The sequence below is a fragment of the Argiope bruennichi genome, chromosome 1 (genome assembly GCF_947563725.1).
Source record: "Argiope bruennichi chromosome 1, qqArgBrue1.1, whole genome shotgun sequence".
In the NCBI taxonomy this organism is placed as follows: domain Eukaryota; kingdom Metazoa; phylum Arthropoda; class Arachnida; order Araneae; family Araneidae; genus Argiope; species Argiope bruennichi.
In genome coordinates, this window is record NC_079151.1 from 78,122,840 (window position 1) to 78,149,088 (window position 26,249).

A 26,249-nucleotide genomic window follows, 5' to 3' on the forward strand; every position below is an offset into this window, starting at 1 on the left:
GAAATGAGGATGAGATGCTTCCGGCATGGTGGTTGGATCTCGCCACCCTGGAGGGTACAATAATAGGTGGAGGATCTGACTCCCCCCACCGATGACGGGACGTACTTCCTTCGGGGAGTGTTGTACCGTGGCCGGTGACGGCCCTTAGGACTCAACCACAGTTCCCGCCAATTACTGTTGCGGCGGTCCGGTCATTCAGTTCTATGGTTTAAATCCGTGTGCCTTAGGGCGGGTCGGAGAGTTAGAAGGTTGACTTATTTATGAAATAAAGAATTGTAAGTATACTTATTATTGATCATTCAGTTTAAAACGGAATTATTAAATATATTTTCCTTTGAGCATTAAGGTTAAAAATATCTTAGAATATTCACTGCAAATATATATTAATATTAAATTTTTATAAAGATAAATTGCTCTTTTTTTCAGTATATAGCAATGGAATTTCTAAGTTTAATTAAGTTAAATTTTAAATATTATGCTTTTAATAATTATATTAAATATTTAAATGTTATGCTTTTAATAGGAAGGAAATAGAAAAAAAAATTGAACATTCAAAACTACAACTTTTAAGTAGTTAATACACTTAAACTGTTGTTGAATTTATAAATAAGATTACTGACAGGAAGTACTGAATGAATTGCATTTGTCAAATTCTAGAAATTAAAATTGAATTTAAAATAAATATGTAATATCCAGAATATTCAAAATGAGATAGCTAACGTTTTTTTTTGGGGGGGGGGGGATTTCATAACTTGAATTTTAAAAATAAATAATAGTAACATTTGATCGTTTAAATTTGGTGCGGAATATTAAAGTATGCTTTAACGGAGCTGTTATTTTCCAATAATCCTTTATTGCCTCATAAATAAATATATGGTTTTTTATCAAATTATTTGGAGGATTTCGTTTCTTTAAGGAATTTATAAAGTATATCATTTTAATGTCATGGGTCTCCAATTCTCAAATCTACCCACTTTCCTAATCCATATATTTTGAAATTTCATTGGATAAAGAAATTCTCGCAATATCGTTGTGATCGCCTGTTTAAGTCCAATAGATTATTTTTCTTGAAGTTTCAAAAGGAGAACTACGATGACAGCAGATTTTATAAAGTATTATTACAGCATATAAATCTATTATACTAGCAGTGCTGCAAAATTTATATAAAAAAATTATTTCACAGGTTAGTTTTCTGCTTTTTTTTAAGTTGTTTCGCACAAAATTTATATTAAGATGACTTACATTTTTAAATTATAAAAACTGTTTATTATAATTATATTTTAAATAATATTTCATTTTTTAACGAAATTATTCAATTTTTTTCATTATATTTTTAACTGTACAAGCTGTATTATTTTCCTCTGATTTTTTCAATATCTGATATATATTTTCTCATTTTTTTCAATATCTAGGCGCTTATACTTCGCTTTACTGTTGAATATTTAATCTATAAAAAAGTTTCAATGGATGCAAAAACAACATTCCTCAAAATATTTTAATTTTTTAAGGCTGATTATTATTTTTTTAAATTTGAATAAGATTATCAATATTTTAAATAATTGTTATTCGGTCGGTTTTAAAAGAAGAGTGCACGAGTTGAAAAATTTTAGTTGAGATTCTGTATAATGGTAATAAACATTTAGGTCATTCATTTATTGAAATATTAGTGCTCAATAATCTGTCAATCAAATCGGAGAAAAACTTTCCATAGTGTATATACTAATAAATTATCTCTCCGTTGAGCAGACCTAATAACTTGATCGTCAAAATAATCACCATGTAAGCGGCGCATCAGGCATCGGTCCGGCTTTCATTTTTTTTTTTCCTCCCTTTTATTTTATTCACACTCATTCAAATTAAATTAATAATTAATGAACAGTTTCAAATAAATTGTTTCACATTTTTATACAAAAATAAATGTCCATTCCCTTTATTCTTGAATTATAATTTAATTAAAAAGTAATTATAAAAATGGACGCGGCAAATATTTTATAATTATTTAAATTAAATTAATAATTAAATAACTTTAATTAATATGTTGCTTCTTTTTTATGCAAAAGTAAGTGTTTGCAAATATAAAAATAATCGAAATATAAATAAATGGTGTTAAATATTAACTATAATTATTCACATCGTAAGAAATGTTCAATATTTCTAAATAATTATTCTACATTCCTTCATTTTTACTTACATACAAGAACCAGAATGATGATTATCTTAAAAACGTTGGAAACAAAACACATTTAAATATCGTGTACACGATAAATGATGATTGTTCATAAGAGCAAGGCTTATTTAAGAGAAATATTACGTGAAAATTATTGGAAAACAAATTTTATTTACATTCAAAATTACTTGTCTTTCAACAATAGCGTACCAAGCATACCATATTATCTTGTTAAAAATTTGCGATGGCATTTGATGGTGTGCTATTGATTATAAATATTTTAATGCCTTCTTCGCGAAAAGTTATTTCTCGATCGCATTCAATAACAGAATTCTGCATGCGCCTTTATAAGAATTTTTTGACTGAATAAGAAAAATACATTCGGTAAGGTGCAGACAGCTTTAACGTTGAAAATTGACAGTTTCTGATTGTTTTGGGAAAATTTTAAAATTATTGTATTATTGAAATAAATGTTTGTGTTTATGAAAACAACTTTCTTTCCCCAACCGGAATTTCAACAATAATTAAAATTTAGGATCATCTGCCTACGCATTATATGACTTTGTATAATTTTGTATTTTATAACGCTGTATTTTTGTATTTTCTTAATTATTAAAAATGGAAAATTCATTAATTGCTGAATTTTTTAATAAATTAGCAACTGCTTTATATTACTACCGATATAAATATGGCTATGGTTGATTAGAAAAAATAATTTATATTAATAAAATTAAAAATTTAAAGACATTTAAGATGATAATAGATATTTAAATTATTTATAACCATTAAGGTTACATTTAAAATTGTTTTTCTTTTAAAAATTAAACTATAACTCAAGTATTAAAAGAATAAACAATTATTTTTGTATACATATTAAACAAAAACATACAAACATATAAATTAAGAACATTTGTAAACTGCTAACTTAATTTGAACAGCTTCAAAAAATTTAAAAGGAAAAAAAGAAGAAATAAGGAACCAGCCTCAACTTCCCACATACCACGTGATTGTCTTGAAAATCACTCTGCAAACACAGAAACAAATTACTATTATACAAGATATTCCAAATGTTTAAAGACTATTTTACGGGAATTGGCTGTTTTTGTATTTTAATGAAGGAACATCCTAATAGTATACCACTATTATACTAAAACTTTGGAACTAAATCGTTTTAGTTGCCTAGGTGATTCTTCACTTCTCTAATTGTGCGTTACTTATTAACTAAACGTATAATTTTTAATGGGAATTTTTAGAGTATTTGACTTTTTAAAGCGCAAACTAAAGCATCAGTTTTCGCAATTCATTAAATGGAATTGTCGATTTAATAAAAGCTTTACAAGTAAATTCTTATGATACTGAAAAACTGTAAACCTATTATCTAGTCAAGCAAAAAAAAAAATAAGGCAGTTAATTTAAATTTTAAAAAAAACTTACCTGTTTTATGCACAATATATTGATAAATTCTGAGTAAAAAGGAATACCTTTCTTCAAGATATTTTTCAAAAATTGATTTTTATGCATAATCGGTAACTTATGTCATATACAAGTGATTATCAAAATAATGGAAACACCTGTGAATAAAAATGACATTTAAGAATGTGTTTCGTAAGCATTAAAATATAATCCTAGCTACCAGTATTTTTAATATTAAAAGTATATATCACGGTACTATGAAGTAGCTTTAGTAATGTTATATACGTCTTGAATTTTTTTTCAAAAGTGTAAAATGGCAGACCTCACAGACTTTTAAACAGGCCAAATAATAGTATCTGACTAGCTGGAGCAACTATTATTGAAACATTCCAGGTTTTAGGCGTTTCTAGAGGTACTGTGTCTAAAGTCATGTCCGTGTACACCCAGCGCAACAAGACAAGCTCAGCAAAGCAAAAAAGTGGTCGAAAAGATAAATTGAGTGGAAGAGACTGAATGGGTATTGAATGTCTAAAAAAACCACGATTGCAATGTCTAAAAAAAAACCCCACGGTAGCCAAAGTGACCACAGATCTCAATCTGTATCTGGATTCCCTTGTGTCAATAATTACAGTTAGAAGGCTGCTATATAAAGAAAGAGGCTTTAAAACAGAATATTTATAGCAAAAAAACAGAACAGAATATTTGCGGCTGATCAGCGACTCCCAAGATGTTAGTTCTAAACGTCTTCTAAAGTGGTGCCTTAAACACAAAACCTGGCCAGTTGATGAGTCCAAGATATTATATAGTAAGACAAATCACCTTTCATAATTTTCTCCACAATAGGTCAGGTATCGTTTGGAAGACACTTGCATAATCATATGATCGTGATTGTCTTCCTCCAGCTGTCAGGCATGGAAGTGGATCTGTGTTATGTGTTGCCATGTCATGATTTTCTGCTGGTTCAATTGTAAACCTGAAAGGGAGATCACTGGGCAGAAGTATAGAGAAGTCATAGCTGACAAGGTCTACTCTGTGATGCAAACTTTCTTTCCTGCAAGTGAAATTTTACAGAATGATAATGCTTCTATTTATGCAGCAGAATTTGTCCGAGCGTGGTTTGACGAACACGAGGATGAAGTGAAACATCTACCTAGGTCTACACAATTCCTCAACTTCATTATAATCAAAACATTTTGATCATTTTAGAGTATTCTATCCGGAATCAATATTTTAAATGGTCATCTCTCCCATAATTTTTAAATATCTCCATGAAAAAAGTGGAAAAATAATCCTCTAAACACTTTTTAGAACTTCTATTATTCGATTTCCAGGCGATCGAAGCGGTATAACACACCAGAGATGGCTCTACATCTTGTTAATGCAGATTCTTGTTTTCGTTTGCGGTATTTCCAGTATTTTGATAACCACCAGTGAGTTCCTAATTTTATAGAAAAAACAATAGGACAACAGCATTTCAGTCTAAAGTATTTGCAGTTTTTTCCCTTTATTCAAGTCTTTCATACATTAATTAACTTGCTAGCAACATAAATGATAGCTTACATTTATTTATGCTCTATATTTTTCTTCTGGCAGATATTATTATAAAAAGGAAATAAAATGTTACTGAAATATTTTAAATGTGATAAAGGAAATTCAAAGTTGAAAAATCAACAATTCTAACAAAGCAGGAGATAGTTTTTTTTATCAGTATTAAAAAATTAAAGAGAAACATCTTTACAGTGGTTATCTAACATTTCACAGAAAATTGGCTGTTTAGAAAAGATAGTTAATCTAAAGTGGTTTCGTGTTTGGCATACTAAATATGTATTTAAGCAAAATGTAATTAGTTATTTCTGACAAGAAGAATTTTTTTTAAAAAAAGCATCATATTCAAATTTTTATATACAATTTAATGTTTTCTTGAATTCGTTAACTTTTAAAGTTTTGTTTTTTAATCGAAGAAAAATAAATTCTGAATTTGTTTGTAGTTTTGAGAAATGGACAATAATATAATTTTTTTCCCTGTCTATTGAACCGTAAATTTCATTTACTAATGTTAGAAAAATTGCATTAGTGACTTTTTTTGTCAGAGTTTTAATTAGTCTCTGAGAAACACAAATGAATTCTTGAATGTACCACTGTATTAAAAATCTAAGTTCAATTTTATCTTCACATTAGAGCTGAATAATTATTTTTAGTCTGATTTCAAGGGGCTTGTTTTCTTCTTATTATGGAAGAATCAAATCAGAGATATAATGAAATGAATTCCAATGGCTGTGAACGGGTCTAGCCACTCAGAGGGTCCGAGTCCGCGTTCCTCGGAATTATTTTAATATTATGTGTATAGGCCAAACATTAGTGGCCGTTGTGATGAAATAACCGTTTACTGTACATAAAATAAATATAAATGTGTGATGGTTTCTCCTGATATTTACGTTACAGTCATTCTCAACATTGAAAGAAGCAAGTCTTTTTTACACGCTTTATTAGTAATAATAAAATCATTCTTCAAACAAAGTTTCATTATCACTATATTATAACCATGCAATTTGTATCCAATACATACTGTCAAATACAAACTGTCGACCCATCTTATAAGTAGCTTCAGGAACTTTTCTATGTTCTTGCATGCAAAATCTCATTGAGAATACTTCTAAATGAATAACAGGTAAAATATTAGCTGAAAAAATGCATGCTTCAAAGGTAATGAAATGAGTTTTAAATTTAACACCACATTTATAGAGTCAAAACACAAAAAGCCATTAAACCTATTTAAACCATAAGTAATTGATTGTTTATACTATTTTTTTACATATTATGAAAAGTGAGCATTACATTTAATGAGATGTGAAATAGTTTTCAAACTTTAAGACACACAATAGTTGCAGCTGCCATTTACTGTGGCAGGATTGCAGGTAAACATCACATGGTGTAAATATTATTTAAACGCATATCCAAAAATGTGTTAACATTCTTTTGAATTACATTTAGTAAATTTATAATATATCATAAGATCGACAATTCCTTTCATTTTTCTCCAGTGAAGTGGTGCAAAGAGATAAAACGTGTTTTTTTAAGCATTCGAGATTTGTTTTTATTTTATGTCATTATGTACAAAATGACTTTATTATTGCAAATGGAATAGTGTCTTTTTATAAATTTTAAAGTAATTATTGAAACAATTCTTCATTTTTCAATCATTTTATTCATCAAATTATTTTGATGATGCTGTTAATCTCAGCATTCTCTACAATCAAATTCTTTTATAATAAAATGACTTTTAATATATCATGAAATACATTTCAAACTCATTTTTTTGTGAATTACTTTATTTCATATAAATTGTGCACTAAACACCGTTACTTCTTTGCTTTATAGACCTGAATGAATCTTGATTTGAAAGGATAATTTTATTTTAATTTTAATTTTTTAAGTGTACAATATGTTTTGAAATTTATTTTTTGGTGCTTTTACGAGTAAATTGTATAAAGAATACCTTTTTAAATCAAAATTACTTATAAAATGAGTTTAATATAGAGGTTAAGACTAATTTAAAATGCATCGGATAAGTTAAATTAATCGTTTGCTATTAATGATATTCGTTTTAATCGTTTGCTATTAATGATATTCTTTAAAAAAAATATTTCTAGTTATTACTTGAACGTTTTAGTTTTACTGAATCCTTTGAGATCATATAAGTTAAGGGATGCATGCATCAAAGAAAAAGATTTAAAAAGACTTTTTGTAAAAAGAGGCATTTTAAACTGGCACTTTATTTTAAAATTCAATCGTTTTGTTAAAATAGTAAGAATTTTGTAATTATATGACTATTTCTAAATTTTTCTACTGATCCATTTTTTCAATATTGTTTCAATACATTCTTGCAATGCTTTTGTTTGCATTAAAAATATTATTGAACTTCATTTATACTGTTTTATCGAAAATTAAAAATATATATATTTTGCCTAAGCATATAATATATATTTTTTTTGTTATTTTTACAATATATTCAGCAGAATTTTTAACCAATTAATATTCCATATGAATAAAGATGTGAGTTTTCCTTAAGAGTGTAAATATAAATTTAAATGAGCGCTTTTAATATTTTTATGTTATTAAATCTGTCGTTCTGACAAAAGCAGTGCGATACGGAAAAAAACGGCATTCTAAAAAATGCAAGAAAGAAGTAAGTGTTTTGTGCAAAAGCTTCTAGCAATTCAATTTATGAGGAGACTATTCATGTTTGATAAATTTTTGTTCTCTTTTTGCAGCATTCACAGAAACTTCCTAAACTTAAATAAGAACATCTCATCTTCCCAAATATCCTTAATATTTATGTAATCAACAATGAATGTTATGAATTTTCTTAAGAAAAATATAAGATAACTGATAAAAAAGTACTAAAGTTTCATTTTTAACAAAATAACTGAAATTCTTTTAAAGTCTGCATAATGAAGTATTTGTCATCCATTCATGGTTTTGCTCTCGAACGAACTAAAAAATAATATTGCTGTGTTAATTCTTTCTACTGTCAATTGTGTCTAAACAATGATGTCTATGCAATTACAAATGTCTACAATTTAACCTTACAACAGTTCATTTTATTTCACAATTTGCTGCATCTTATAAACCTAGTTACAAGCCATGAGTTTTAACGTGATCTAGTATTATAATAGCTTCTATTTTACAAATATTGTGCTACTACTCTAAAATATATACAAGAAATATACAATATTACATCAGATACATGTACAAGTAACCATCAATTTACAAACATTGACTACGCTTGCATCAGTTATTTATTAATCTAACTGAAATTTAAAATAAAAAGAGAAAATTTGTTCAGTGAGTCCATACCTGCAACCCACCACAAAAATACTACAGCTAAGCCAAAGATAATTTTTGCTAATCATTGCCACATTTCTTTCAAATAGTGCTTTGCAATCATTGAATTGCAGAAGAAAGATATAAATTTATATAAAAAATTGGATTTATCATCATTGATTTATTAAAAACGACTGAAAAGCGAAGACAAATAAGACTGGAATAGAATTTTCTATTTGGCAACCAAGCAAAAAATGGAAAATAAGTTAGTTTTTAGTAAAATCACATATATATTTTTTTAATTTTATCGGGAAATATTATATCTTTAATTTAAATTATTTCACGTGAACGAACAATTCAAATTTAGCAATGAAAGTATTTTTTTTTAATAGAAAAGTACTGGATCATAATAATTTTCGATTTATGCTTCTTTTGATTGGCTTATACAATACGTTGCTTGCTAATCTAGGCAAAAAGAGTAATTTTCGTTGTCAGCTAGCTGCTCGTGGGCAATGCAGCATCATTACCAGTGGCGCAGCATGTAGATTAAAGAACACAAAATCTAGGTGGCAATAGTGATGACATTTACCAAGGACTAAACACAGATGACCTCATCTTGGAAACACTTTTAACAATAACAATTGGGCTTTCATTATTTCCCACCAGTCACATAACTGGTGCTGAAACGGATGCCTATGGAGCTCCAGTACTAGAAATACTGATGTAGAACAGAGAGAATTTCCCTGCGTGCTTTTACATTTGTTCTTTGAATTAGCATAACATTGTTGCGTGACATTGTACAAAAATACTTGAATTAACGGTTTTATTTCTCGATGCATGCAAATCAGTGTTAACCAAAGAAAATATGAAAGGACAATTTTTTATTTATTTTTTTTTTTTGCTGAAGAAAATTTGAGACAAAATAGTCATGTCATCTTTAATTTCTAAATTATTTTTTATCATGGCTAATTATTTATCAATTTCAACTTTGATTTAAAAATTAAAGATTATTATATAATCAGTTTTACATCAGAATGTATTCTTTTTATAAATAAGTTTATGTTTTATAAACTGATTGTGTAATATATTGATAACTGATTTTGAGTAAATAAGTGTAAACAATTATTTGCTCAAGATCAATTTTTATACATATAAATTAAACAGTTCAAATCATTATTTTATACATCTAACGAAACTGCTAATTCTAAATTGCGGTTGAAGGACAGTCTTATATTTTTTTTCATGTAAATCAATCCAAAATATTCTATGCTGAGTAATATATTTGTTCGACCCTAAAAAATATATTTGAAAACACTGACCTAACATGCATTGATTTTTATATATAGGCTATGAATGAATGAACTCTTCGTTGAAAATGATGCCAGTCTGAATGCAACAAAAATAATTCAATTATAACTATTGAAATCTTAAGTTTCACAAAATATGAAAATTTTCTTTGAATAAATATTTATCATGAAAACATTTTAGCAAATCATGATGCTTGTCATCATAAACAGACTGGATAAAAAACTTTTATGTACGTTCAAAGAATTTTATGATAAAAATTATATTTTGATAAATTATTTTAGAATATTTTATAGTTGTCTAAAAATAATTTTGTGTGCAAATGTAAATATATATAGATTTATATGTATATTTGCTAGTGCATGTTTTTACCTCCCTTTAAAGTCTTCATTACTTTCTTGTAAAATTCGCAAAAGAATTTCAGTGACAAATCTTTGCTTATATAGATTTTAAGAGTGTTTTATGAAAATATGCCATATTTATTCGTTATAATAGATATTAAAAAGCCAAAAAAATTCGTTAAATATTCCATTTTATAATAGATTAAAAAGAAATCGAGTTGTGATTCATTGTGCATAAGTTTAGAGTGATAATTTTGTGTTACATTTTGCTTCAAATGGCTTGAGAAACGAGATCTTAAGAAAACGTCATAAAATTACTTTTATTTCTTTTAACATTGCTTTTAAATTATTTATTACTGCTGCAAAATTTAATTAAATTTATTTTCCCTTTTGAAGTATGTTTTTATAACGGTTATATTTTCATCGAACTCCTAAGTTATTAAAAATTAAATTTCTTAAAATATAGTTATATATTTATCATATAAAGTTTAATTAATTCGAAAATAAATTGGAAAATTTTCTATAGAAATATGGCATGTAGAATATCTTCATTCCCTCAAACCTTTCATTCAGATTCAACCTTTTACTAAATTATAATTAGTATTTGTACTTAAGTTATTGTTGCGAGGACGGTTCTTGTTTTTTGTTTAACCTTGATTCACCTTTTAAAAAATCAGTCTATTGTTAGTTAATTCGTTAATTTTCAACCTTCAGCATTTGCTTATGCATATATAATTAAATACCAGACTTTTGTTTAAATATAATATTGTATACAGTAAAATAATAAAAATTAAAAAAAATATTTTTAAAAGATTGTATGATCCCTGATTGAAAAAAGAAAGTCTGCTAAAGGTATTTTTTATATGTTGCAGTTATTCGTCCTTTTGTTAATATCTCCATAATTTTACTTGAATTGAAAGCAACATATTTTAATTTGCTTATTGTTTCACTTATACATTGTATATACGTGTACATTTGTAAACAACTGTTTCAAAAGTTTAAATAGCAACTTGCTATCGCTTTTGAGTTTTTCACTCATATACAATTATCAATTCACTTACAATAACATTATTTCTATAAATTTCATTGCAATCAACTTACACCACTTTGTTTTCCAAATTCAATATTTTCTAATAAATTTCAATCACATGAAAGAAGCCATTTTTAAAGCGCGTAATTTTCCTAACTGGAAAATCATAATAAACGCCTTTACTAGTAGCATTTAATTATATTACAACAATACACTTTCTTCATTTTAAGAAAATATATCTGATCTTTATCTCAACTTTTTACGGACTTTTTTCTTCAAGTTCCTCAATACAATTACAATTATACGTTTTCTAATTCATAACTGATCAGTCACATATTCTTATTCCTGATTCCATTTTATACATATTATTTTTTGATATGCTGAGAATAACCATTCCATTCTGTTTTCAAACAACAGAAAATAATTTTTTTACAAATATTTTAGTACATTTTAAGAATATTTCAAGAATGAAATAAATAATGGGCATAGAAACAGTTTTCTATACAAGATGGTAAACCCCATAAGCATGTTATTAACTTTCAATGAATTTCAGCAAGTAACCGTGAAATCAGTAGTTTGTGGCCTACACACCAAGCTGTAGTGTATATTCTGCGTTTTGTTAGTTTCTACGTTTGTGTGAAATGTGTTTTTTTAAAATGGTCCAGAACTACTTGGCACATCTTGACTTATTTCCATGGGGGACACCACCATGCTAGGTTCTGTATTTCTTCTCTTCATTTTTCCTTTGCTCTTCTTTAACATTGTAGCCTTACCAAGAAAACATAAAATTCAAATATGTTAATACCAAATATTCAACATGGATGCTGTCATTTTTTTTATCCAATCACAAGGATTAAAAAATGAGATCGTCTGCACAATATTCACTTTCGTAGATGGAAAGAAATTCTTAAACATATAAACATACATGCTTCAAAATTTAATATCCATATTTTAGATTTGACATCGACAGTAGAAGACATCATAATATGCTAATAATTTTTTATACACTTTGTGGTGTAAAGAATTATTTTTGTTCTATTAATTTGCTTTGCATTATTGCATTCTTAAATATTAATATAAAATGCTCAAAATTTTAAACCTTTTTTTGATTATATCTTTGCGTTGTTTCTTTAGTATTTCATATATAATAGCTCACCTTTGTTCACGAGCGCTTTTGAAATTTGCATTAATTTTTGAGTAATATCCTTTCATAATGGAGGTTTTAATAAGATCTTCTTTACACACAATTTTATGTTTTTACCAAATGTAATAAATGCAAAATGCTTAAAAAATACTACACTATTAAGCATGACTAACTTGCAAAAGATAAAAAGGAATGAAAGTAATTCAAAGCTTTCATAAATATGATTGATTACATTTGTTAGTTATTTTGAATAATTTGTGTTAAAAATTTTAAGGAAAATTCTGAAAATAAATTAAAGAAATTCTATATAAATTTTATCTGCTGTTTTATGTTTGATTTCTTATAGCTTTTTATAGTGGATTGAGTAAAATGCATTCACTTAGAGGAAAACAATTTTTTAAAAATCCTTCAAAATTGAAGAAGTCATTTGAGGTTTAAAATGAACTTTTTTTATTGTTACTAAACCTTATGTTATATTGAAAGAGACCGCTTTTTATAAAAATGTATTTCCCTTTCAGAATAGAGAAATCAGTCAAATTGTTTCTAACCATTGTATAATAACAATTTATAATTCAAGAACATATTTCGGGGAATTTTTTTTAATAATTTTAGTCAACAAAAATATAAAAAGAGCATTGTAATATTTGAATAATATCCAAAAAACATTCATATTCCTAATTGATGAATTTGTGTGGTGTTTTATTGAGATCTTTGATCTTTTATTGTTTAATTCAACACTTTTATTATTATTCGAGTGAAAAGAATAAAATAATTTACTGCTTGCCACATTTTCCTAAAAAAACTATAAAAACTCTGATTATCAAGCAGTTAAGTAAGTAATTGCTGACTTTCCAACTTTGAAAGGCCTCAATATCATTTTTTATTTTCGTATTTTCTTGGTAATTTAAATTTTGTATTTTATTTGATTTGCTTGAATAGTTTGTTAGAATTTATTCAAATCAAAATTAGATAAGTTTTAAATTTCATACAAATGTTTTTGAGATCGATTTGTTCAGTTTGTTTTGATTGGTTTGAGATTAGTGTGATTCAATTTCATTAATAGATAATTAATTAACTGATAAATCAAGTCCTTTTATAAGCGAAATACTGAAAACTTCTTGAAAAAATGCTTTAAGTAATTGTTTTTGTCGTAATATTTATTACTTATTGCTTACGCAGGGATTAAATTTAATAAAATATATTTATGGAATAAATTAAAGAGAAAGATATTTTTCTCCTGAAATTTGTAATGCCTTAGGATCCGTATCCGGTCAATTTTCGTCATTGGTTTTTAAATACTTTATTATTTTTTTGTCTTTCATTTTTTTGTCTTGTATTTTATTTCTAACTTTTTAGAAATTTATTAAGATCATTAAATGAAACGAAACGAAAATGCATATATAACATACCAACCAATATCTATGTTTTGAAGAAAGTTCCACAAAATTGGAAACATTTCGAAAACGTGCGCAAACAAAAGTGAGCCAGTGTATACTTTATTATTTACACTTTTTAAAAATTACAATAAGCGGGATATATTGGCATAAATTTTTCATTTCATTTCATTTCATTCTTTAGAAGGTGAAGTTCTTTAGGCATTCACATTTTCCATGCTATCTAAGGTAAATGAATTCTTAAATGCAACAACTTCAGCATTAAGGTAAAATTTTATGTAGAACACACAAGGAGTTTTTCTTTTGCAATCTTTATCACAAAAAAAGGACATTTTATCCTTGAAGCATACCTTCAGAAGAAATGTGCACGAATACAAATACATAAGTGTAAAGCACTGACTAGAATGCAATCATGAACAGGACGAAACTTTATACAAAGTTGTTTTCAGTAAAACAATACGCTGTGTACTCAACAACTAAAGTGCATATAACCATTTCTACTCACTTTCTTTTCTGCCTCGAGGCTTACAAGAAAAAAGTGAAAGGAATAGGAAAATGAAATGTTACTCAAATGAGAGCTCAGACTGACTCAAAGCCAATAATGTGGCCTTAACAATGGCTGGAGATTTTTGGATTCTGCGCTTTATTTCTGAAATGCATCAATCATCAAGTTGCGTTTAATCCTTGTCAAAGGGTGAGAAGTCACTGTTAGCAAAGTGGCCTATTGACTAGATACCGTCAAGTTCTTGTCGAAGTCCTCATTCGTCTGTGGATGATTTTTCACTGCTCCCCGGACCCAACACTGGTTCTGTATTTCTCCGTTTCATTTTAGATTTGCGGAGCATGGTGGCCTGTAAAAGGGTTGCCGGCTTTCAGTAATCAAAGGAAAAGATAAACAGAAGGTGTCGCGTCACTCATGCTGCGACGGGACATTCCACCGGTCATCAGGCAGGGGGGGAACACATAGAAAACAGAGGGAATAATTTTCATGCGCATTGTTTTGCTTTCAAATTTTCCTTTTAGTTTCAGCTTTTGGAATCGGTAAAGTAAGGCTTAATAAGTGAAATCAAATAATTTTATTTAGTGCAAATGCTTATAATGTAAAAGATAACCATACGTTCAATAGCTGATGAAGAAAAAACATTTTAACAGAGACGGATGAAAAAGAATTTTAAAAATTGCATTTAGTTTAAATAATTAGTCGACAATGTATGCTTAAAATTGGTTAAACGTCTTGGAATTCGAATTTCTACAATAAAAATTTATGTAAGAAACAAATTCAACCTGAAAATATATAAATCTATAGCAATATAATTTACAAACTCAAGGGGAAAATATTGTCTGAGAATACATTTTAATCTGTTTAGTTTGGAATATCTAAAAATATCGTTGTGATTTTTTTTCTAAATTTTAGTTTAAAAAAATTTTCTTTTTTTAATAAAGTGAATTTTCTGTCGCCTTCGAATACACTGTCAAATGACAAAGAGGTGTATCTCTGCATTTCTTGTCCCAGGAAGTATTTAATTTTTATATTATAAAAGTGTTAAAACATCGTATAATAAAAAAGATGTAAATCCTTTCTAATATTCTAATCCTAACCCTAGGGATATACAACTAAATTATTTATTATTGTATACAGATTAAACAAAGAGTGGCTTAAATTGTTTGATTTTCCATTTTACTAAATAATCCAAGAATCATTTCTGATTATCTGTGTTTTCACATTTCAAAGTAGCCATCAATAAAAATGGAAAACACATGCACAAATGGATTGGATTCGATATCGTATTCAACGGGAAATTTCGTCTTTATATTTCCTATAAAACGTTTCCAAATGTGGGGTAACTTCTGATTTTCTTCCAGAGTAATTAAATATTTTCGACATTTTGATTTCTCTAAAACCTTTCCAACTTTCTGATATTAATACTCTAAGTTGATAGCATAATTTAGAATAGTTTAAAGGAAGTTCTTTTCTTCTTAAATAGTTTCAATTAGAATGTTTTTTTAATTACATGTTATGCTACATACAAATTTCTTTGTAAGAAAAACACTAAAATTTACTTAACCAGGGTATAGGATGAAATGGTGCAATGAAATACTTTTTATTTTCTCTTTTTTATGCAGGATTCTACAATGTTACTATAGAAAAAAGTGATTCCTAATTCGAACAGCATTTAAATTTTTTAATCTATAATTTAACTACTCTTTGCTATCTAAATTGCTATCTTTTGAATTTTAAATTCATGTAATCACGTTTCATTAAAGACTAGTGTTTGAGATAGACGGACATCTTAATACGGGATAGCTTTGGAGTTATAACAACAAAAGCTGTACGTGTTTTATGTGCGAAGTGCAACGAACAAAAATAATTATATATTTGTGAACATCATGCAATAATTAACACTCATTTCATGCAGAAAAAAAACATTCAAACGAACAAAAAACTATACTTTCAAAGAAACAAATATTATTGATTCACTTTAAGAAATTGTTTTAAAATAACTAACCGAACTTTAGGTTTCTACATTTATCAACACTAATTTTTAAAATAACTAAACACTGAACAATGCATTTATTCGTTTCCCTTAAAAGTATGTTTGCTCGAAAACATTAAAATTAAATTTTTATTTATCTTACTGGATTTTTAAATCATTTTTAAAACAAATTACTCTATTCTGTTTTCATGAGGGATAATCTGAAATGTTAAAAACTAAAACTCAATGCTTTATATAATTTTGGGAACTTGCTGGATATATATCAAAAGCAGTTATGCAAGTTACAAGTTAAATTTATATGTTTCATCATATTTTTGAGTCTAAATTTTTCGTCAAAGAAGTTATGTCTGTTTAAAGTTATTACGCCCAATAATTTTTATGCAAAAAAATATAAACCCTTCAAATGTTTAAGGAATCATGATTCTGATCCCATGTACAGTATGGAGTGATGTAATGCGACTTGAAAAGAACACCACCAAGGTTTCCGGTTTCTACAGTTGTATCCATGTTCGAAAAATAAAGAGATCGAATTCAATCAAAAAATCTGTCGAATTTGTAAATTCACAAGCTTATTTCTGTCGTAGTTCAAATGTCTTCTTTTTATTGAAAAATGAGGTTTGAAAAGTTATGGTAAATCCTAAGGTGGTGTCTTCATCATCTGGTGAAGCCTTAAAATTGGGGTATACATCCACAACAGTTCTTGTAAAACTTCAGCAGGAAAAATATTTCTACAAACCAACTACTTTACTTTATCTTTTTTACTTTTTTTGAGAATGATTGTTTTTCTTAACGTTATAATTGGCCATATTTCTTTACTTCATAGAAGCATGATTTTACTAACTATTTTGCAGCAAAATAAAAAGCGTTGATACTTTCTTCTTAACTGTGCTTAAGTCCCAATTCCAGAAAATACAGCCATGAAATGCATTTTCCGATACAAAAGTAAAACTGTGATTCTCTTAATGCTCTGAAAAAGTTATATAAATTCTGAAGAGCCTTATATAAAAAAATTTAGCCACGACTTTACTGGTCGGAATTTAATTTTAAATTAATTTTTTAATGATTGTGCTGTATTATTTATAAAAAATACATAACTTGAAAAGAAAAATATATTTTTAAATGTCATTAATAATGGATCTTTAATAATTTTGGAAAATAATTTTAATAAAGATAAAAGGACATTTTTGTTAAATTATTATTTATATCATCAAAAGAACGCCTTCCATAACTGCAAAATGTTGTGTTTTATAGCTAGTAAAGATTTAAAAAGTTGCATTTTGTTTTTGAGATGAATAAACATCTCAAAAATGAAGCGCAATTTGTTTCATTATAATTATTCCCATTAGAAGAAACGCACATCTAAGCAAAATTTAAAAACTTAACATTTTTTTCCTTGCTCTCAACATTAATTAAAGTTTAAAAAATTAAATTTCTAGAGATAAATAAGTGTTTTTAGCAATTAAAATATGGAATATTTCTTAGCCAAACGATTTACATATAAAGAAAATATCGGAAGGTGAAAACACTAATAGGGTAAGTAATTTAGAAATTGAATTGTCATTTTTTCCCTTCATTATTTATTTATTTTATTCCGATTTATGGATAAAATTATGATTCCGGGATATTTTTGTGAAAGTTTTCTTTTTTTTTATTTAATAAAGATAGTAAAAATAATGTACAAAATTTTTTGAATATATGCAGGCATTAGTGCTGTGAGTGAAATGTCAATAAGTGAGAGAATGTATTATATGCAGATAGTTGTGAGTTTTTCTTAGAAAACAACAGATTACATACATGCATGTGTAACAAAACAATACTTTCACATATAGATAGACACTGATCATAATAAACAAGGCTAGTTCAAGCTCACCTTTAAAGCAGATCTGAGGACTACTACTTCCCCTGAACTCTGGATCCATGGCTCACCGTCTACTTGAACAGGCATCTCGGTGTGCAGTTTGATTCGCAGCTATGAGATGATGAAATAAATTGATAAGGAGTGTGACTTTTTTTAATTTCGATCCTAATACTTCATAAGTATTTCTACATGCAGAATGACCGCTATAATTGTAGTTTAATGGTTAATTACTAAGCAATTAGAGATCACCATTCTGATTTTTAAAAAAGGCTTAATTTTAAAGAACTATAGTTTATATTGCTGGGTTTATAAATTTATTTCGGAAAGCATGAGGAAATCGAAATTTTTATATAATTACTCCAGTCTTATAAGTTATATTAAGTAAATTCTGTATGATCCAATAACATTTTTAGTTTTCAAAAACTCCATTCTTCCGCTATAAAAACTGACCGAGTTATAAAACTTAGAACAATCAATTAATGACAGCTTCTGATGAAAGTCACTTGTAAATATTATAATCTTCCTTGAGGTTGTATTTAAATGGTCTAAAATCATCTAAAACGTTGATATTCTAAGTTCATAACTTGATCGGCTTTAATCACAGACATAGGGAGTTTTTGGTTTAAAATTTTAGTGTGCCAAGAATATTTGGCTAAGCTTAACTAATAAGACTGAAGGACTATATAAAATTTTAAATTAGTATTTTTTTTAGCATTATATTCATTGTCTTTAACTACAGAAGCAATTCGTTCGTCATTTAAAATATTTGTTCCGATTTTCCGTTTAAATTCTTTTATATTAAATATCTCTCTAACGTTTAGAAATTATCGATTGGGCTTTCAATAAAGTAGATACACTGCTTATTCATACAAAAAAAAACTGTTGTATTTTATATTTCAGTTTCATTTTTTTTTTAAATAAAAGTTTGTTTCAAAGTTTTATTTCAGTAATTTTTCGATATATCGTCATATCAAGATTTTCAAAATTATCAAAATTTATAACTTAAATATTCTAAATTTGTAAAATGTTCATCAAATTTCTTTATTTTTTAGCAAAATGTTTCTTGATTTATATTGCTGCTGTAAAGCAGCCAAAGAAAATGTTTTTATTTCTGAAGTGGAACTTTCGTCAAATAATCATAGTGTTTTGGGCTTTTTTTCACTTTGTTTCTACAAGTTCAAAATAAATTTTTATTGTTTTTCAAAATGTTAATAATTAAGGTTTTTATTATCGATTTCACAATTAATCTTATATTTGGATGATTTTTTCAAATCATTAATACCCTAGTACATTAAAATTTTTAAAAATGATTTCACAAGCCACTTAACTCTGCCATCATCTTGAAAATATTAACGGTACATTTTGTTAATCTCAGCTAGCATTTCAAACCATTGAAAATAGTAAAAATAACGTATTACAGCATTAATTATATTCCCTGATAAAAATGAAACATGTTTTACAATACTTCCAGAAATAATTTTTTTTTTCCATAAATTGTTTCAGGTAATGCTAATTTTGCTAAAAATTGCTGTAAAAGAATATACCAAACTAGGTTTAAAGTCTAGAGTGGCATAAAAATGTAAAAATAAATATTGGGAGAATGAAGCATTTTTTTAATTTGCACATCTGTTTTATTATTATTTATTTTATTTTTATATTAATACTAGCAAGTTAATAAAGTTTTGGAAATTTACATTCCTCGCATTTTTTTACAATAAGTCCTTTAGTAATAAAATAATAATAAATGTAATTAAACTCACATGCCCTCCTTGTGCGATGCGGATGGCACTTCTGAGTCCACTTTGAATCTGCCCCATGTGGACAACTCCAGTGACACCAACTACTTCCAGCATTCCGTCGTAGTGGGTCGGCTTAGCAAACTGATCTTCCTTTTCCGGACCCCAAGGGTTTGCTCCCGAACCCCAACTGCAAAAGGAATTTAAAGGAGTAATTTTAAAATCTTCTTTGCAGGTATCTAAAAAACATTTTAAATAGATTTCAGCCTCTGGTCTGAAAAATCGGAAAATGATAATGTTTTAGGTTAGATTCTTCTGTCTTTATGTTATTTTTAAAATATAGTCTCAATTGTAGTAACAACAATATGCACATGAAAAACAGTCAATGTCGTTGCAAAAATACTGATACTGAATTTATTTTATATTTTGAAAAAAAATTTAAAATTGGAGCGAAGATTGTATACAGAAATAAAATTTCTATAATGAAAGGCTGATATTTTGAATTTTAGAATGGCTTAAAAATGATATTTCTTGCGATAATATATTCTAAAGTTGTTGATGTAAAAAATCTAATTAAAATTTTGAACATCTGTCATTGAGCGAGTGTCTACTACCCAAGAAATAACTAATAATCAAATTTGGCAGTTTTAGATTCAACCATCTGTCCTTTTGCTCATGCTCGGTATAATCATGCATGTTGCGTGACACCAATTTATAGATTTCACATCAGCTTAAAAAATAATCGCAAATATTAATATAGATAAGATACATTATATCTCGCTTAAGAAAGCCAGTAATACAAGTATTTCCATTTAAACGAGCAATTTAAGTTATTAGGAGTGTATCTGTATGATTCGCTCATGTCATTGAAATCTTTATTTTATAACAAGAACTTAATAAGGAAGGGTTAAGAAAGTTTTGTATTCACTAAATACATCTTTATTTTCAGTCTTCTATTTCAAAGTAATTTTTTTTAATCATTTAAAGTTGAACTAAACCTGAAAAAAAAGTTTTATTCTTTACCTTTGAAAATTTTAAAGCCTTATAGGTATTCAATATATTTTGTTTTGATTATGCTACTATTTTTCATGTGTCATTTACCAAATATTTCAAAGTTTTACAAAGTCTAAGGAATTGAGATTCATTACCGATCATTAATGAAACATATTCTACAATATTACAGATTTATACTGTATACAAAGATATTAAAATATGCTGAAGGTCCAAAATATTAAAAATACATTTCGCCAAAAATTCCACTCCATTCTGTAGCACATGTATTGTCATTATATACGGATTCACTTTTAAAATTCTTTTTCCTTGCAGAGAAACAAGACTTTTGAATGTTTTGAAGCAGGGCATGGTGCCAGAAAAGCTGTTTTTAATAATTTCCGATTAATAGTCTTTTTTAGTTTTCTTAGTTTAAAGAAAGCAAGCTAAATCAATATATTTTGAAAGTGAAAGTGGAATATTTGGCTGAAATTACTTGAAAATCAAAGAGTGGCTAGATTACTTATTGTTGAATGTAAAAAAAACCCAAAATAGCACTTTTACAACTAAATCTATGGCTTATATTGATAGATTATTACATAGGCGGGTCTTATAATGTACTGGCATTAAAGCAGGCTCTAAATAAAAGGTGCTTTGGAAAAGTTTGCGGAAAAAGGGGCTTTTGTAATTTAAGGAAATCTGAATCTTTTGTGATCCAGATTTCTCCTTCACCATGCTGAAGGTAAAGCCTTATGTGACAGCTCATAAAAAAAATCCTCAAATGTGTTCACATTTTCGTAACAATCCGAGCAAAAAAGCAATACCATTTTGTTAAAATGGACTAATATTACTCCTCTAGGAATACAAAAGCTCTGTAGAATACATGTCTAGCATAATATCAGATTTAATAGAAGAAGAAATAACGAAGAAATAGTGTTAGGGAAAATTCAACTCAATTAGTATTGTACAGCAGGACATTTATACCTAACATATTGGTCATTCAATATACATATACAAAGGTAAATTCATTTATTTATCAAGATTAAGTCATGATATTTTTCACTTATTATTTTATCAAGCAAAATATTTTTATCTGTTAGCAATCAGTTTAATAAAAAGGCAATTTCTGGAATATACCTGAGAATGTTGAGGATAATAATACCCTCTACAGGAGGTAAGTCTATCACTTTGTTGTCGACTTCAAGTTGAATATCCTTGTGGAAATCACGCCATGTCTTGCGGCTTACCATCTTTCTCAAGCCCATTTTTACATATACTCCTTTATTGTGGAATCTGTTTTTGGTTTTGAAAAAGAATACCAATTTAAGCAAGAAAAAAAATTATTACGTTAAAAATGTTAGAAGTCAAGATTCAAATGCTCGCATAAAAATGTTTTTACTAACCTGCTATTAAATTTGTTAGGATTTTCCTCTCTAGCATTGTGAAAATCTAGACAAAGTGAAGCATCGATACCAATTCCAAAATAGTTGTTCATCACAAAAATGGCTGTGTTGTCTTGAGAACTCCCAGGATTGCTTCCAGATGTATCCTCTTTTTCATCCACATGAAAGACCACTGTCCACCTAAAGATAACATGAAGAAAAATGTAAGAATAACCTTATTTCTCTAAACTGTCTTACATACATCTATTTTTGTTCAAATATCTTTTATATCAAAAGTTTTTTTTCCACTGATCATGTGTCTCTTTAAAACAGATGATCTAAGAGAGATAAATAAGGTATTAAGCCAGAAATCAATAAAAAAATTATTTTTAATATTGCAACTAAAATATATGTTATTTTTATAATGGTGTTTTGAAGAAAATATCCGACCTTAAGAATTCTCAGAATAAATATTACTTATACAATTCAATTGATTATTCCCTATCAAATCGAATTCTGATAATAGGTTAAAATGTCAAATAGCATTCTCATTTAGTCTTTCTCTTCTCACATATTCTTCTTCGTCCATTTTTTTTTCTTCTAACAGAACCAAATTTTTAAAATCTTGCTAAGCTTTATTCTTTTTAATCTTTCAATCTTTTATTTAATATTACTGCTCATTATTTAATTTCATAGCAGAATATTATTTTCTGTTTGTTTGTTTCTTAACAATAAATGATTTGATTGTAATTTCTCAATTTTGTGCTACATCCTTTGCCCATATTCATAAAGGAATTAAATGAGAAATAAATAAAGTGTTTGTTGGCAAAAAAAAATTCATTTTTATGTATTTTATATTTTACATACTATTTACTTATATAAGAGTAATGAGCATATTGCGAAGTTTTTCCTCTAAGTGAATTGAAACGTATATAAGGCTTTATATTTTTTATAATATTCTAGCTCAAATTTAATGTGAATGCGTTTTTATTATTTTGAATATTCTGATTTTGTAATCCCCATATTTCTTTCCGGTGTCATGATAGAGCTACGAATATCAGAAAAAAGGAAAAAGGAATAAAATTTTTAACATTATACCGAACGTACTGTAGAAGTTAGAGAGGAATGTATAAAATAAATAATATTAAAAAATTGACAATTCTTGAAAACTTAAGAAATTATAATTTATTTTACAATGATTATTTTAAGAAAATTACATACGCATTCATTACAATTTGGTGAAGGTTTCATTTTGATATGCAGTTCGATCCTAAACTTAGTAGTCTCAGAAGTTCAACTTTTTATGATTAAATAAAAAATTTTAATTTTTAAGTCGCAGTATGAATATATATGGACGAATAGTTTTGAAATATATACTCTTTATTTAGTTTAATTGTTTCGTGTGTAATAAAGATAGAATTTTGTTAAGTTTGTTTGGATTTTGATTGGAAAAAATACTCGTACTTACTGAAGTACGAGTATTCCAAACAGTTTGTATTTTACTAACAAAGAAACATTTAAATCTTTACAAAACATAATTATCAGTTACTGGCATAATTTTTTTAAAATTTTGGTTTAGTATGAAAGACTTCCTCTTCTATTGAATTTAAGGAAAACAGGTTACAAAATTTCATAGAATTTATGACAAAGAATAATCAAATATATTAAGGAATAAAAAATATAAGGTAATAAAATTCTTTGAAAGCATGCTTGCCTTCAAGAAAAAAAAATAACTGAATTTCAAATAGAAAGAAAAAAATTTTATCAAAAATATGGAGATTAAAACAAAAGTCGAGGAATCATGATAGTTGGCTAGAAACTATATGAGAAGGAATTGGATTCAATCTAAATATTAAACGAAAAATTTTTAAACATTAATTCAAAATTTGATTGAAATCTGCTTTCATTTTCCTCTCTGTCACCAAAAGGGCTAACCTATTAATTAAGCAGAGTTGTTTCGCTTGAAACTTTTCAATAAGTTGTCTTTTATCCTGGAGTCCAGCTTTTCCCCCATTTTTTTTTTACATTGATTACGTTGGCAAAATGAAGGGAGCACACGAAATAGATTTCAACAAAAATTATAAAAATAATTAAAATTCCTCTTTACTTGGAACATTTATCCTAGAATGTTACAAGAACATCATCAGCTTTCATATTTGTACAGTTTTTGTTTCAATCTCTAGATTTTTGTTTTATTAAATATTGCTAACATTTTGAAAAACTTAGCTTTCGATATTTTATTATAAAGCAATCTATTCCAAATGAATTTCCAAAAAAAATCAAACTCATATTTTTAATTTAAGAGGTTACAAAATCGTTATTATCTGGAATAAGATTATGTGATGAATGTATAATATTAATTTATACTTTTCAAATATGTTTGGAAAATTCCGATAAAATGAAATAAATGTCAGCATACAGAAATTTTTTAGAAAAAAAAACCAATACAATGTCGTATGTTATTCGTAAATTGCCTTTAGATGTTAAGTTTTTGAAAGTTTTTTTTTTTTTTTTTTTTTTTTTGATAAAACTAGAATAAAAGTACAGTATAATTGCGAAAAATAGAGAAACAGTTCTTAAAATGATTCGTAAATATGTAGAATGATCTTATAACTTAGTTTCAAACCAACTTTTAATTAAAATTAAGTCTTTTAACTTCTAACGTAAATTATTCAAATCAGTATTTCACGTCATAAACTTTCATACACCACGATTGGATTTTTCAAAGTGAAATTGATTCCACTGAAATTTAAGCAAATAGGAAATTAAAATGCTTTTAAAAGGTCACTCGAAAATTTATTTAAAGACTATTACCGCCCATCTTCGAAACTTTCGATGCATGTTTTTAATACTTTAGTACTTTTATGTCAATGTATGTGTAAGAAAATAAATAACATCAGTGATCAAAGTAAGACATTTGATAAAAGGAGCGACCAAAGAGTAAAGAAATAAAACTGTATTAAATAAAATTGTGAAGATAGCCATCGATTTCAAAAAACATGAATGCAGTTTGATAGCAGATCTATAGCAGAAATTTTTACCTGTCTAATCTAATTTCTTCAGCTTCAATGACATCTTTAAGGATATTCAGGGGTTCTTCCCCTCCAGTATATCCTGGTCCCCATCTCAGCACCCGAGCAAGATCATTTCCAGTTCCTAAAGGTAGGATAGCACATGGAGGAGATTGGCATTCCGAATCCTGTCCCACGTTGTCTAGGCACTGAAGCACCCAACCCACTGTGCCGTCGCCGCCGCACACCAAGATTTTGTAGTCCCGTATGTGACGGAACACATATAAACTGAAATAAAAATATATATATATATATATGTACTTTCTTTATTTGAGGGCATTTAATATCGCCCGAAAGTATATATGGTTTTCTTACTCTAGTTAAAATTTAATTCATCTTTCGCTTATCGAATCAGCATTATTCTTAACTAGCAAGAGTAACCAACATTGCACAGAATACAGTTTCCAAGTTTTTTAATTAAAAAATTTAATTATTTAATTAATTTTCTGAAAATTTACATTAAAATTTTCTTATACTTTTAGTATTTCTCAGCAAAATTTTAAGCACATATAATAGAATACGATATACTAGAACAAATATTTATACGATAGATTAATGATATCACAGATCAAATCAACTGTTGAAAACTAGGAGCTGTAAACGTCATGTGGGAGTAGGTAAAAATAGAGTTAATATTAAAACTCGATGAAATACAACGAGTCCATAAACAAGTGACTCTTATATTTATTTATGCATAATATTTTCAATGAAAAAAAATTATACAAATTATTATAATATACATAATCTTAATATCATTGGCAATTTAAATAAATGAGAATGTATAAAAAATATCCTGGTTTAAAAACTTACAAACCGTCATCAATGAATATTGAAAGTTGCAGAAAGTTAAAATTCTTCCTAAATGCTTGATAATTTTTTTAAAAGGAGGCAAAAAAAACAGTTAAATAATATCAAAAACAATTTTGAATTAGAGAGACATAAAAACAAAATGAAATTTATACAAATATCACTCTTTCGCATATTTTGAATTCAGTTTACTTACTATATCTTAGATACCGCCTATTTGTTTGTATACAGCAAACTTAACATAGGAAATGAAAACATAATTTTAATCAATAAAAATAAACTATTAAATGAA

The 26,249-nt window shown here is 27.2% G+C and overlaps 1 protein-coding gene and 1 long non-coding RNA gene across 9 annotated transcripts in view; one reads left to right on the forward strand and one right to left on the reverse strand.

Annotated features, from left to right (window-relative positions):
* LOC129965114 (uncharacterized) lies at nt 1-25,277 on the forward strand. Of its 2 annotated transcripts, none has more exons than XR_008784201.1 (3): nt 1-275; nt 22,120-22,303; nt 25,143-25,277. It is a non-coding gene; the product is annotated as an uncharacterized LOC129965114 (long non-coding RNA). The 2 variants fall into 2 exon arrangements; XR_008784200.1 differs by having other exon boundaries at nt 22,135-22,303.
* LOC129964330 (diacylglycerol kinase theta-like) overlaps nt 7,442-26,249 on the reverse strand; it is a 73,207-nt gene continuing 54,399 nt past the window's right edge. For 5 of the 7 annotated variants that reach the window (XM_056079140.1, XM_056079112.1, XM_056079094.1 and 2 more), the window contains 6 exons: nt 25,121-25,378; nt 22,101-22,280; nt 21,835-21,990; nt 19,732-19,897; nt 17,984-18,082; nt 7,442-11,848 (listed from right to left, as the gene is read on the reverse strand). In XM_056079140.1, the coding sequence (XP_055935115.1) occupies nt 11,732-11,848; nt 17,984-18,082; nt 19,732-19,897; nt 21,835-21,990; nt 22,101-22,280; nt 25,121-25,378 (976 nt within the window). In that variant the 3' untranslated portion in view covers nt 7,442-11,731. Of the gene's footprint in view, nt 11,849-14,019; nt 14,470-17,983; nt 18,083-19,731; nt 19,898-21,834; nt 21,991-22,100; nt 22,281-25,120; nt 25,379-26,249 lie in introns of those variants that run through there. The other 2 variants (XM_056079103.1, XM_056079131.1) reach the window with 1 other exon arrangement.